At 54.1% G+C, this 14526-nt stretch overlaps 1 protein-coding gene across 4 annotated transcripts in view; it reads left to right on the forward strand.

Moving 5' to 3' along the window:
* Positions 1-11513, forward strand: part of LOC105184369 (PAR-domain protein 1) — an 85765-nt gene extending 74252 nt beyond the window's left edge. For 3 of the 4 annotated variants that reach the window (XM_011143111.2, XM_025298700.1, XM_011143109.2), the window contains 5 exons: positions 6719-6864; positions 9692-9929; positions 10365-10468; positions 10789-10926; positions 11361-11513. In XM_011143111.2, the coding sequence (XP_011141413.1) occupies positions 6719-6864; positions 9692-9929; positions 10365-10468; positions 10789-10926; positions 11361-11447 (713 nt within the window). In that variant the 3' untranslated portion in view covers positions 11448-11513. The remainder of the gene's footprint in view (positions 1-6718; positions 6865-9691; positions 9930-10364; positions 10469-10788; positions 10927-11360) is intronic. The other variant, XM_011143110.2, reaches the window with a different exon arrangement.
* Positions 11514-14526: the final 3013 nt, after the last annotated feature.

Raw genomic sequence — 14526 nt, forward strand, 5'->3', positions numbered from 1 at the left:
CGATTTATTATTCAAAGCAGAGGGAGCGATCCCGCGGCACGTTGGCAGCAGTCGCGGCTTTATGTTAACGTCTGAAAGGAATTCGTACGATCGGAAGATACCAGCAACCTTGTACCGAATGTTAAGGCTATTACGATATACGCTGACGCGCGCGACCTTTCGGAAATCTTTGCTTCGTACGAGAGCCAGAAAAAAAAGAAAGAACCAGGAGAAAGAGAATGAGACTTGAAAGGGTATCTCCAATACCCTTAACGCTCTCGCGGTAAGGTAATCGGCCTGTTGCTCTCGCCGGCTGCAACTCGATTATTTCACGCATTATCGCACGTAGCCGCGCGTAATATGTCATCGCGCACGTGCGTGAGCGCCCGCAAGCTCGTTCGTCCCCATTCATACGTTCCGCTCGCGTCCGTTCGATTCTGTGAGTCAGATCGCCGCGAGAGAGAATCGACGTCGCGGGGGACGGTCGATCTCTCGGGCCGGTGTGTGTGTGTGTGTGTGTGAGTGATTATTCGCGGATGCCCGCTATGAATATTTCCGAACGAGACAACGAGGGTGAGTCATCGACTCCGGACGCGCCTAAAAAGCAGCGATACCGCCAATGAGGTCGAGACGCGATAACGCGCTGCCTCGGCGCGCTGGAAATCCAAGAAAACGCGCGCGCGGCTGCAATTGTCCGCTGCATTTTCACGAGGCGCGCATGGCGGCGGTGGCGGCCGCGGCGGCCCAGGAGGAGATAAGGCCGATAAACGTTGCGCGCTGCACAGCCGGCGGGAGGTGACTTTCTAGGAAGAAACCGCCGGGCTTTCGGCCGCTACCGCCGCGCCGGCGCGCACGCCGGTGCGTTTTATACGAGCGTATATCTGCGCGGAACGAGGAAATATCCTCTCCTTAATACATGAGAAAGCCCGTGTATGTGTGTGGGAAACGTCGGGAGGAGCGGGCGCTGCGATAATAATGCAACATAGTTACGGGCGGGCGCTATGTATAGCGACGCGTCGCGTGTATAAGCCGGGACGAAAATAGCGGTCGGTTATGATACGATTATTCGTCGCGTTTGCAAAAGTGCGTCGCGCTCTCCTGCCCGCCCTCTCGCTCGCGCGCGCGCGCGCGCGCGCGAGCGGATAATCATCGCGAGCGCCAGCGCGCGTCTATAATTAAGAGAAGCGCCGGGAGGGCTAATTAGAGCGTGCTCGCGAGAAGAGAAAGTGTTTTGGGGAGGAAAGAGAAGAAACGCAGTTGAGAGAGGAGCGATCGCGCTTCTTCCGGCATTCCGGCAGTGAGCTTTGTGACGAGTGCCGACTCGATTCTCCTCCAACGACAAATGGCTCTCTCTCTCTCTCTCTCTCTTTTTTCCCTCTTTCCTCTGTCTCGGACGAGTCACCTGGATTCCACGCTCGAATTGCGCGCGCGCGCGCGCGCGCGTTCCGCTTCTCCGGGTCTCGGCTGAGAGGAAGAGAAGCCGGCGCGTCGCGGCGCGCGCGGAAGACGAGTTATGCAACGACGAGGGGCCGAGGAGAGCGCTTAAATTTTCATCCGTGCAATTTCACCGTGCGATCGTAACGTCGCGCACCGTGTATGTGTGTACACACCGCACAATTGCAGTCCTCTACCCTCGCGTCTAATAGAATCTAAGTTAATGCCGGTTACGGGCCGTACGTCAGGGGGGATGATGGCGGCTTACCGCACGCACAAATCATCGGGAGTACCGACAACGGCACGAGATTTACAGATCGTAAGTCACGTTCTCCATCGCGCCCCCCCCCCTCCTGGTCCTGGTGTCCTCCCCTCACCCCCTCCCCTCCCCCTCCGCGGATTTTCTCGTCCGAGTATCTTCCGACCGCAAGAAAGTGCTGCTTCTCGCAGCCTGACATTCCGCCGCTGCTCCGGCAGCGGCTCCGGCGAGAGCTGGTTTCTCGTTAACCCGCCTGGGATGTTCAGTCTCCTTCTCCCCTTCTCTCTGACTGATTTTCAACGAAGTGTATGAAATCGCGCGCGCAATATCTCAGAAATGCCCTCTCTCTCTCTCTCTCTCGAATTTGCCGCGAATTTGCCGCGAATTTGCAGAGCCGGAGAGTGACTCCTCGTTCCGTCCGAGCCGGCAGTTCGCCGGACATCCCCGAAGGCGATTATCCCGCGGAAGCCGAAAGCCCGAGCGGCTTCCGCCGGCGACGTTGCGCCGTCGTCGATAAGCGACGTATCGCGGCGCGCGATCTCGCGATTCCCCAGCGCGGAAATAGATCGCGGCGGCGGCGGCGGCGGCGGCGCTACACGACGCTCCAAACAATCGCATTTGTTTGCAGAAGAGGTTTCCTGCGGCCTTGGTGGCCGGTTATTTCGGACGAGCCGGCCTATCCCACGAGCCATTGTGTCGTAGATTCGATTGATCGACGAGGAGGTTTATCGACGACGCGCCGCGCCGCGCCGCGCCGAGCGCCTCCATTGTGGCGGGGAAAAAGCGCGCTTGGGCGGAACGAGCGATGTGTTTCCCGTCTCTCGTCTCCGCTGCGGCTGCCCCGCCAGCTGGAATTTTTATATCGTCGTCCATCGGCCCCTCTCCTCCCGCCACCGCTCGCCCCGAAGAAGCGAACGCGAGTTCGAAATTTTTCTTTCTTTTTTTTTCTCTGTCCTCCGAGACGCGTCGCCGGAATGAATTGTCCCTCTCCGAAGATGAACGCTCATACGTCGGCGGGCCGCGCGGTCATGATCGGGAGTCTCGGGGGAGAAGCTGGCTGGAATCACGCCAGGAGTACGCTCGCCGCGGCAGCGAGCAGCACCCTCGCGTGCTCGTCCATCCTCGCTCGAACGCGCTCGCGTGTCGTCGATTACGTAAACGAGCAGCGGTATATATCGGCCGGTGAGTCTGTCGGAAGAGGGAACGAAAAGAAAAAAAAATAAAAGAGAGAGAGAGAGAGAGAGAGAGAGAGAGAAGGAGAGGCAGAGGGAAAGAAGAGACCAACAACACACACGAGCGAGTCCGTCGTCTTCCTCGCTCGTTTACGTGGCGACAGCCGAGAGCGGCTCGTAAATCGCGGAGGACGCGCGTAATTAACGCCGCGCCACGAGCGAGCTAGCGAGCGGTCGGTCGATGGTAGCTCGAAGGGCGCTCTGTCTTGCAACGAACAAACAAACAACGATGAACGAATCGACGAGAGCAAACGGCATTCTTTCGACCGGCGGATTTTCGAGCGCGCGCGGTGACGCAAGGCGCGATCGCGAAAATCGATAGACTCGCGACTACAGGCGCGACGAATGTGCGCGGTAAGACATGCGTGGCGATGCGGTTTAGTCGTCCGCGTAATCCGAAAGCGGCGGTCCCTCGCACGGGAAACGGGGAGGGGGGGCGAGGGCGAGACGAGTATCTCCGAGCGGGGCGCGCGCGCGCGCGCGGTTTTACGCGCGCGACGACGAGTTTATTGTTTTCAGCGTTTAAGTCCCGGCGATTTACTGGCCGATCAATCATCGCCGCGGATCGCCGAGAGATGCCCCGGCGGCCGTGAGAGAGCGCGCGCGCGCGCGCGCGCTGAGGTTTCCTCTCTCCAACTCTCGTCGCGATCTAGGACTCGCGCCGAGGAATCCGTACCACGCTCCCCGATCGCACTTCTACACGGCTGTTCCTTTACGGCCGCGACGAGTCCTGCGAGCCTCCGCGGAAAATTCGGCTGCCCGCGCGCGGAAATTGCTCGGCCATCGCCGCGGCGTAAATAATACCTTCTTCCTCTTCTTCTTTTTTTTCTTTCTCTTTTTATGCAGCGCTCTGCTGCATTGCCGGAAAGTAGAACGCAGTTAGCTGCGATATGTGCGCGCGCTTTTACGTTTGTCCGCAACCAACTCCGTTATCTCGCGCTGTTTTTATCTACACCGCGGCGCAATTAACCAAGCGCGCGTAATTATCGTCTAAATTTAATATTTTTTTCCTTCTCGCGCTTCGAAAGACGGGACAAGTCCCGGCTGTAGGAGGCCCCCGGAGAAGACGTCAGGATCGATGAAATTCGCGACGCGCGACTTCGAAATTTCAGCCAAGTTCAGCGGCTCCGCGCAGCCGCTGTAAACAAACGAACGGGGTCGTGGCGACGGCCGCGCGAGGGTACGGAAATGCAGCTCTCGCAGTGAATGAATGGATCAAATCAGGAAGATCCCCCCGCGCCCCTGCCCCGGCAGCGGTCGTATCGCGTCGGCCGATGCGACAGCCGCATCGCGAACGGGCACGCCGCGCCGTTTCCCCGCCGTTTCGCTCGCCGGTGCCACCGATGGTAATGCCGCCTCGCAACACGAGATTAGTTCCGCAGAGTCGGCCGGCCGGCCGGCCGAGCAGCCTTGAACCAAATTACGGCCTGCCGTTGTTTAGTTGTTTAGCCAGCGGAGCGTATGCTGCAGAGAAATCCCTGCCGGCCGGGAGCAGCACCTAAGGCGACGGGCGAAACTGCGAGCGACAGCCGCGCGCCGCGATCGGCCCGATCGCGACCTCTCCCCGCCCTCCGCCGCCCCTTAATCCTCCGATTGCCCAGTTCTCCTCTTCTTCCGATTCGAGCGTGTCACTTTATAACGAGGTGGATTCTCTTCTTCTCTGATTTTCTTCTTCCTTTCGGCGATCTCGCGACTCGCGATGTTATCGTCGGAGTTAGCTAAAAGCCTCGTTCACGGAATTTTTCTTTTTCCCGGTTTTCTTTTCCTTTTTTTTTTTCTTTTTTTCCGAAATAGTTCCATCGCGCGCGCGTTTCTACGACTCGCGCGCGCGCGCGCGCGCGCGCGCTCGTCTCTACGCAGGCTCGTCGACGAGACAGGACGCGGTATTGTGAGCGTAGCCTTGAATTTACAGGCACGACTGCAACAATAGTTGAATAGAGCGCGCATTGGCACGCCAGAAACCGCAAACCTCGGCGATCCGGCTCGCGAGCGCGAGTCGATTCGGCGGTACACCGACGAGGTGGAAAAAAAGAGAAAGAAAAAATAGCAAGTGCCGGGGGAATTAGCATAGCGTGGCCGATTCGCCGGAGGATCGCGCCGCGGCCGCGAGGACTACGCGTGATGGACGAGTCCGAGAGAAAGGGAAAGAGGTGAGGAGAAAGAAACGCCGAGTATCCCCGGAGTCACAACGGAGGTTCCGGCCTTCATGAATTTTCATTTCTGAACTCCCGCTCTCTCGCGACTCTCTCTGTCTCTGCCATCTATCGCCGCCAGACGTCGCTTCCGACCGTCGTTATTATAATCCTCGTTATGCCGCGTTCTGTCGTCATCGTCGTCGACCGGATTATTATCCGTCGCCGTCGTCGCCAGCCTCGTCGACATCATAACCGTTATCATCCGTATCATCATCCACATCATCATCATCATCATCATCATCATCATCATCATCATCATCATCATCATCATCATCATCATCATCATCATCATCATCAACATTATGATCATGATGATGATGAGGATCATGATCATCGTCATCATCATCGTCATTATCATTATCATCGTTGCAACCATCCTCGTCATTTCCATCCAATGTCTTAGTGACTAACATCGTAGCGTGACAAGGCACGTTCTCATAGCCTTGACAGTCGACCCGAACACTCCCCGGACACGACACGGCTGTCCAAGCGGCGACAAGCAGAATCGGAATAAGCAGACGATTTTGTTGAATCTTGAGCCGCAGTAAAATCGGCGGCACGAGCGTTTCTCTCTCTCTCTCTCTCTCTCACTCTCCTTCTCTGTGCTGCTCGCTCTCTCTTTCTCTCCTCCTCTCCACGTCACGCACCGTTCGATTGCTTTATCAGCGTCCAATAATAGGGAGACAGAATGGGTGGGAGAGAATATAATCGAGAGCCGCGGCGGAGATTTATAGCGATATTTGAAAAGACAAAATCGCGAGCGCGAGTCTCTCCGGAGAGAGACGGCGAATAGAGAAGGGCGGGGAGGAGGAGTGGGGTGGAAGACGATGACCTTGGCTAGCTCACTATTTTTGGATGAGCATCTTCAAGGTTGCCGGACTGTGCTCATACGCTCGTTCCGTCTCCCTTCGCCTCGTCGACGTGGGAATTTTCAGTCGCGAGAAACGCGTTAGGAAAATCGACGCGGCGATTACGAGCGGAGTTACGATCGATTAAACGATCGTTCGAATCAACGATGCAGAACGCCGTATGAGAAATGAGGTACAACTCCATGACATGGCTCGCGAGGGCATATTCGTCGGACTCGGGATGTTCCTTTGTTGTACACTTATACAGCATCGTAATGGCGTCACTCGCTCGTTGCCGCTCGTTACCGTTGTTCGCCAGGTTGCTAATACTTCCGGTAAGAGCGGCTTAAACAAGACGACTCGCGGGAAAGTGCCGCGCGACAACCGCGCGCGGAATAATTAAAACCGTCGCCGTAGACGCGGTAAGGCGCGCTGCGTGCCGAATTTCGCGAAAGAACTCTCTCATCGTACCGTACGCCGGAAGTTTCGGAAGAAAAGCGCGTGGTGACACAAAAGCCGCAGGTCGTCTAAAAACAACAAAAAACACGTGTCGCCCGATGGCCGCCGCGGGCCACGAGACATCGCCGGGAAATGTGGCTCGCAAGATGGATTTTTATCCTTTATCGGATTCTCGGACGATTTTCCAGCGTTTTTCACCGAAGGAATTCGGCCGAAGGAATTCGCGCGGCGAAATTTCTCAGGCGGGCGCAGAAACGACGAGCGCACGACGACTGGCGCGCCGAGCTAACGAGACGAAATTTGCACTTGCAGGGAAACAAGGAAAAGATGGACCAGAGGAGAAGAAGGACGCTGACGGCGAACTCTGGGGCAACGTGGAAGCGCAGGCCGCCTTCCTCGGGCCCAATCTGTGGGACAAAACTCTGCCCTACGATGCCGACCTGAAGGTACTGAACCATGTATGTATAAAGGCGCGACACGGTAAGCCCTCAATTTGGCTGAACCTAATTCAACACAAAATTCAACACAAGCTAAACCCGAGACTGAGCTAATCGTCTTGTGTCGTTTGTGTGTCTTCACTCGATCCACTAACTACTCGCTCGCGGGTACCGTGTATGCTCTGTGGGCCCTCTGCGCCCGTGCTCGTGTGTGCGTATATGTGTGTGATCCTCTCCCGTCGCTTCAGCTAAGAATCTCGAGGACGCTGGGACACGCGTCTATAAATCTGGGCGTTCTTATCGCCTCGCACAAGGAGGGAAAGCGTCTCGCTCTCGACGGAATTTTGGACTTTCGCAAAGTCCAAAGTCGGCTCACGAGGGGCAAAACTCTCGTGCATGGGACGCATGGTTTCGCGCCGAAATATTCGTCGTTTAAGTGGGGAATTACATGCGGAGCGGGCCGTTTTCAAAGCTGCTTTTACGAATTTTTTTTTTTAACAGAAACGTAGGTAGGATCAATGGACTTGAAATTTTCACAGTGTAATCATTAACGTTCAAGGTATAAAAAAAATTTCATTGAGTCGCAAGAACCGATCGAATTTGTAACTATAGATAAAAATGCAGTCATCCGTTTGCGAGCTCCGTATTTCCGCCGTCGACATAATTCCGGGCCTCTCACTACTCTGAAAAACCAAAAATTGAGAAAGATTTTAAAAATATACGGTCGCCATTATACAGCCGGTATCAAAATGAAGGCAATGAAGCCAAGTTTGGCAAAAATAATGACTGTACAAGAGAAAGAAAAGCACTGAAGATGAAACTCTTTCTCTTTCAGTCTTTTCTCAATCTGTAAGCACGTTTAAGAAAAATGAATAAAATAATATATAACAGTGTTCGCGCATGTAATCCCTTCCTTAACCCTTCATTAACCCGCACTTTTTAGAAATGACCATTAATAATTCATCTCACGCGCAGGATTACAGTCGAGGAATACAGGCAAAATTTTTTTCTAAATATTTCACTTATATTTTTTTGAAAAATAATCTTTTTTGTCACTTTGCATATCTGCAAAACTAGCGCGGACTGCTGGCCAATTCTTTTTCCCCGCTTAGAGCCGCGTCTATTCAAACAAGCAAAGCAATCGGCAATGTTAAACTCTGACTGAGCAGCAGAGAAAATCCAGTTCAAACTCTGCTTCGCGGAGCTGTGCAAAGCAGCGCGATGAAGGGTTAAGAGCCGAGACGGTGATAAGAACGTTCTGGAATTCGCCACGTGTCCCTCGACTGGCCGATACTTTTTGTCTTTTGTCTACGCACTCGCGCGACAACACGAGCCGAAAGTTTCCCCTTCCCCTCCCCCGCCCCCCTCGGCGGGGATCGCGTGCGCAGCCCGGAAATCGCCGTATGTGTATACACGCGCTACGTAACAGAATGGGAAATCAATGCAGCGGACCATTGCATCGCGCCCCGTTGTAACACTTACTCCGTTATAATTCGCCTTCCTGGATCGAGAAACCGGGAAGCCGAATATTAAGCCGCTATGCAATCGCGTCGATGGCGGCCGCTTTCTCCGCGTTCTGCCTCGGCGGAATCGAGGAAGTTTCGGCTATTCTTTTCCCTCCGTCCGCGTTATTATTTTTACCTTTACAAAGCTATCCGGCCTAACCTGTCGGCGAGTTGCGTTCGTTTCGTTTCGTTTCTTTTCTTCTCTTCTTTTTCTTTCCCGTTCCTTTTCCCTCCCGCGCAGGAGGAGGCGACTCCTTCCTCGAGCGCGAGAGGTTCGCCGATCTTTCGGCCGGCAGCGGCAGATATTTTTCGCCGCCGCGGCTCCGCCGCGGGATAATGCAATCGCGCAAACAATTCGCTACTTCAGCCTGAACAGTCTCGCTCGAGTCGCGTACGTCCGATCTTCGGCAAAGAATCGAGTTCCTCGCGGATCTCTCGCCGCCGCCGCCGCCGCCGCCGCCGCCGTCGCCGTCGCCGCCGTCGCCGTCGCAAACTTTCACCGTCCACTCCGGCGCGCGCGATACGGTGCTTGAATTTCGATAAAGGTGCACGCAGAAGTTACAAAGCGCAGAACGGAGCGGGGCGCGGAATACAAAGATACTTGCCGCGAAAGCGCGCTGCAAGTCGCCGCTGCGAGTTCTTCTCGCGAGTTCTTACGCGAACTTTCGAAACGAGGAGCGCGGCCCACGCTTGTACAGAGCATAGACGGTCCTCCCGTGGCGGTGCCAGTTTTACGGCAGCTGCAGGACCTATCTTCGCGAAGCACCCGGGCTCTAGGCGAGATATCTCGTTGATCCGAGCCCTTACTTTAATAAAAGAGAAAAAAAAGAGAGAGAGAGAGAGAGAGAGAGAGAAGAAGAGATACAACGAGAGATCACGCTTCGACGTGAGAATAATGCGTGTGGCCACAGATCGGCGGATATCGGGTGAGCGCACAAGTTTGAGCGGATCTCCCGCGGCTCTCTTATGGCGGCGCCTACGAATACGTTGACGCGTCGACTGACAACAAGCAATGACGATCACCACTTGGTCGGACGAATAAATCGTTTTCAGGAAAATTGCTCAGCCCATTTTCAACATCATCACGATGTCCCTCGCAACTTTCGCACTCACCCGATATAGCAAGACTTGTTGTCGATGTAGTCCGCTCGCGTTATTATTCATAAATCTTGTTGATGCGTGTGTGTGCGCGTGTGCGTGTGTGTGTGTGTGTGTGTGGGTGTGTGGGTGAAACCAAGACACCGGCTGATCTGCCTAGGAGCGTAAGATAGGACTTGCTGGCTTGCTCGCTTGACAAGGCTCCGAGAAGCCAGGAAAATGACATCTCGGACCTCTGTTGGTAGTACGTGGATCTCGATGAGTTTCTTTCCGAAAATGGCATCCCCGTTGACGGTGTGGCTGGCGGCGGACAGGGTGCCATGCAGGGGAGCCAGCTGCATAAAATCAACAACACCGAGGCCGCCGGACATCAGGGGTCAGCGGGTCTCCACTTGGAACCGGTCACCAAGCGTGAAAGGTCACCCTCGCCGAGCGAATGCTGCTCGCCGGACCCCCTGAACCCACCCTCCCCCGCGGACTCCAGTGAGTAAAAGAGAGCTGGCCTCTCATTGCACTGTCTTACTTTTGTTTCTCGTCGTAGCCGGTCGTCACTCGCGATGTCGATCCTGAGAAGCGTTTCACGCGGTCCCGCGGCAACGGGGAAGTGGCAGATATCTGCGCGCTTCCGACATTGACACGACGATTGACAGCGCCGCATGTATGCGCGCGCGCGCGTTGTGCTTGTCAATTGGTCGAATCGAATGAGCTGTGTGCGTCGAGCGAGAGACACGGGGGAGAAAAGATGAAGAGGAAAACAGAGAAAACAGACGCTGTCTCAGAATCTGTATCGCGATAACGTCGGGCTTGTGCGAGGATATCACGGCAAATTAGACTAACGTCGACATTGTCGATTGTTCCCCTTCCGCGCGACAGATTTCGAGGACTCGTCACGAATACAATATGGCTTGTCTCTTGTAGCGCTCTCGATGGCCTCATCGGGGCGAGACTTCGATCCACGTACCCGGGCCTTCTCCGACGAGGAGCTCAAACCTCAACCGATGATCAAGAAATCGCGGAAGCAGGTGAGCCCCCCCCACCCCCGCGCGCACGCTTATCGCTTTTAATTCCCGCGCGCTTTCGATTTCCGATCTCGGCGGGAACGACGCCGAGGCGAAATGAAATTCGCGTGGAACGGACCGCTTCTCGCGATGCAATTAGATACGGACGTTCTAATGTTCTTGTGTCCTTTCTTTTTCTCTCTCTCTCTCTCTCTTCCTCTCCCTCTCCCTCTCTCTCTCTCTCTCTCTCTCTCTCTCTCTCTCTCTCTCTCTCCCTCTCTCTCTCTCTCTCTCCCTCTCCCGCTCTCCCCGTCTCTCTCTTTCTCTTCCGTTTGCGGCCGCAGTTCGTTCCGGATGACTTGAAGGATGACAAATACTGGGCGCGTCGTAGGAAGAACAACATGGCAGCGAAACGATCGCGAGACGCGCGCCGCATGAAGGAGAACCAGATAGCACTCAGGGCCGGCTTCCTCGAGAAAGAGGTGAGTTTTCCCACGGTTGGCAATCCGAAACCGGTACACGTCGGTTGCAGTCTAACGCAGTCACCTCGACTCGACGATATTAGCGGAGACACGTTTGATGGCACGAGAGTCGCCGGCTGCTCGGCCAAGGCGCAATATCGCACTTCCGTTGATTTTTTACGCGGCTTTGCTCGCTCGCCCGAGTACGCAAAGTACTCCCGAGCGGTTATCGGTGGCAGCGAGAGGCCGCTTCTCGCTTGGAGACTGTCTGATTGTTACAGAATCTGCGTAAAGGAGCCGAAGATCATCGAGTGCGCGGTCTTCACTCCTGTGAAGACCTCCTGTCGCTCTCTCGTATCTTCTCTGCCTGCCTCCCCGCTCCCGTTCCTCCGCTCTTGCCCTCCTTCTCTTGCCCACAACGGCCGAATAATCTTCATTCGCCGCTTCATTTGCAGAATATGGGTCTGCGGCAGGAGCTAGAGCGGTTAAAAAACGAGAACATGCTGCTGCGCGACAAGCTGAGCAAGTACACGGATGTCTAACACCTCATCGTTGGCCATCTACCTGCTCGAGCGACACACACAGAGAGAGAGAGAGAGAGAGAGAGAGAGAAAAAGAGACGCGGACACGAGGGCTCATCACAACACCGGCCACCCCCTCGCTTATAGTCGCAGCGCATAGTCGCTTCGCCTCTGCGGAGGAAGCGAAGAGGAAGGAGAACATGTCGACGAAATACCAGCCACTCCCGACCTGACGCCGCCGCCCTGAAGCCGACTTCCTCAGAAACCTCTGGAGATATCCCTCTTCCTTCTCTCTCCACCGATATCTATCTCATTCTCAGACGAGCACACAGATACACACACCCTCTTTCAAACTAACTCTTTCTCTCTCTCTCTCTCTCTCTCTCTCTCTCTCTCTCTCTCTCTCTCTCACTCACTCACTCACTCACTCACTCTCTATCTCGAATAAAAATCTTCTCGAGTCCTCGCTCCTTGTCCCGCTCTAGAAAACTCCACTTGTAAATAGTTATATGTATAGTTAGATTGTATACACACATAGAGAGACCTATATACACACGTACATGCGTACGCGCGTTATATATGAATATATATACTTGCGAATATATATTCGTATATGTATATATATATATATATATATATATATGTAAGAAGCAGAAGAAAGCATATATATATATATATATGAAAATACACACACACACACACACACACACAGACATATACAAAATATACACGAGTATCTGCGCTGAGGAAAGAGATACGTTCGTCATGCGTGTACGAACGCGCGCGCGTTCAGGCTCGTCGAGGCACGTCGCGATCCAGCCGAGCCTTCCGCAAATCCTGCGGCGCGCTCTCGTGCCCCGTGGTATCCCGAGGACATTTCGGACGATCACGGGACGTCAGGGCGCGAGGTTCGCGACACGACACTATATACACACACAGACACACACACACACACACACACACACACACACGCGCGCGCTCATTCTTTCTCCTTCTCCTTCGTTTTCTCCCTTATTCGGCGAGGAAACTCGTCGACGAATCTCGACGACGAGCGCTGAGCACTGCCGCACGCAAGGAAAAGAAAAAAAAAGAACTATCGCTAGGTCGACATGGAGCGGAGGCGAGAACGGAGGTTGGGAGAACGACGCTTTGCCGCGTACGGGTTAATGTCCTAGTTCTCTGAGAATGCGTTAATTACTGTAGCGTATCCCACGTGGTGATGGTACACAAGTGATTCTAGTTGTTTTAATCGTAAGATAGATGATATACCTGTTTCGTTTTCATCGTTTCTTCCACCCTCCCTCTTTCTCTCTCTCTCTCTCTCTCTCTCTCTCTCTGTCTCTGTCTCTGTCTCTTTCTCTATCTAAGCATCTAGTTACCTGCCTACACCCGTCGTCCACCTATGCTATCCCTCTTCTAGCGTGTAGAAGAGAATCAATCCGGCCACGCGACGAGTACACCCGGAATGCACGGAAGGCGTCACGACCCGACGCGTCTCCATCTTCTTCTACTCTGGTGATCCTGGGACGAACGATGGACGGGCCCGTCGAGAGCCCCTTAGCCGCGCGCGGCGAGCGAGCATTCTGCAGGATGTCCGCTTGTTTGTAAAATATACTTTAAGGCGCATCGAGTCATCCTGAGGCACGCGAGCGAGGCACGCGGGAGCCCGTCCCGATTCCGTCAGACGGATTCTCGCGGCGAAGTATGAGGCGAACGAGACGGAACGGCGCAATGTCCGGCGATCGAGTCGCGCACAGCCGCCGTTGGATCGCGCAGACGGGCGCGTGCATCGTCCGCGTTGAAGCGCGCAGCGTCATCGTGGTGTTACATGTTACACGCGACACGAGGATCGCAAAGTTAAAGTGTAAGCTTGCCGCACAGGCTCGCGCGCGTTGGCCCCCCCTTCTCTTCCTCCTCCTCCTCCTTCATCCCTCTCCCTGGCCGTCCCCACTCTTTTTAAGTTTTTAGATGTTTATTTTGTTCATCGCCGCTCCGGAACGGCGGATGATCGAGAGAGCAAAAGCGAAGTCGAGGAGAAAGAAAAATGTGCTTTTTATGAAGTAGCTTTTTACGAGATAACGAGAATCTATATTGTACAGATGAACGCGAGATCGAGCGACGTATGATCGAGCGATCCCCGCTCGTTGCGAAATTTAGTGACAATAATCGAGAGAGCGATGCGAACGCGGAGAGAGACGCGCGTGCCCCGGGCACACTTTACCGCGAGAGAAAGCGCGAACGAGTTACCGAAAGGACGAGCGGGACCTTGTATAACCCAATCGTCGCATCTCGATCTCGAAGGGTAGTTGCATACGCCGGGACAGAGAGAGAGAGAGAGAGAGAGAGAGAGAGAGGGGAGAGAGAGAGAGAGAGAGAGAGAGAGAGAGAGAGAGAGAGAGAAAGTTTCGTTTCAACGTGCGTCCGTATATATACATACACACATTAAACACATACACATAAAACACACACACACACACTGGCGACACGTAATAATCCTGACAGTCTGGTCTTTTCTTTCGGCCGAAACGTGCTGCTCGATATATCGAGGCGCGACAGCCTTTTGTATGTACATACATCGTTTTATCGACGAAGAGAGTGAAAGAAGACGAGAGCAAAGAGAGCAAAGGAAGCACGCGAGAGATCAAGCGAGGGACGAGGACGCAAAGAGGAGAAATTTCAGGTCGAGTTCACGCGAGTTCGATCTCGACGGCGGGCTCGCTCAGGAGAGGAAAGAGAAGAAAAGAGAAAAATATATATATAAATATATATATATATATATATACATCGCAGGACGATTTCGCCGATCGCGCGCGAAAACAACACACACACACATACACACACATACAACCTACCCCGCGTTTTACTCCCTCGCGACGTTTTTTAAAAGATTTCGAAGAGCGTTTTATATGTATACGCGTCGCCTCGACGTGCGCTACCATGATTTCTCACGTTCGTTAACACACATACGTATGACATTGTATACGTAATTTTTATCCGAGCGGGCGTCCGCTTCGCACGTCGACGATCGTCGACGTTATTCACGTGCGAGCGCAACGACCCGACCCCGTCCGATCGCCTTATCGCCGTTCGAGCGATTGGC

This window comes from Harpegnathos saltator, unplaced genomic scaffold (genome assembly GCF_003227715.2).
Source record: "Harpegnathos saltator strain DR-91 unplaced genomic scaffold, Hsal_v8.6 scaffold235, whole genome shotgun sequence".
NCBI lineage: Eukaryota > Metazoa > Arthropoda > Insecta > Hymenoptera > Formicidae > Harpegnathos > Harpegnathos saltator.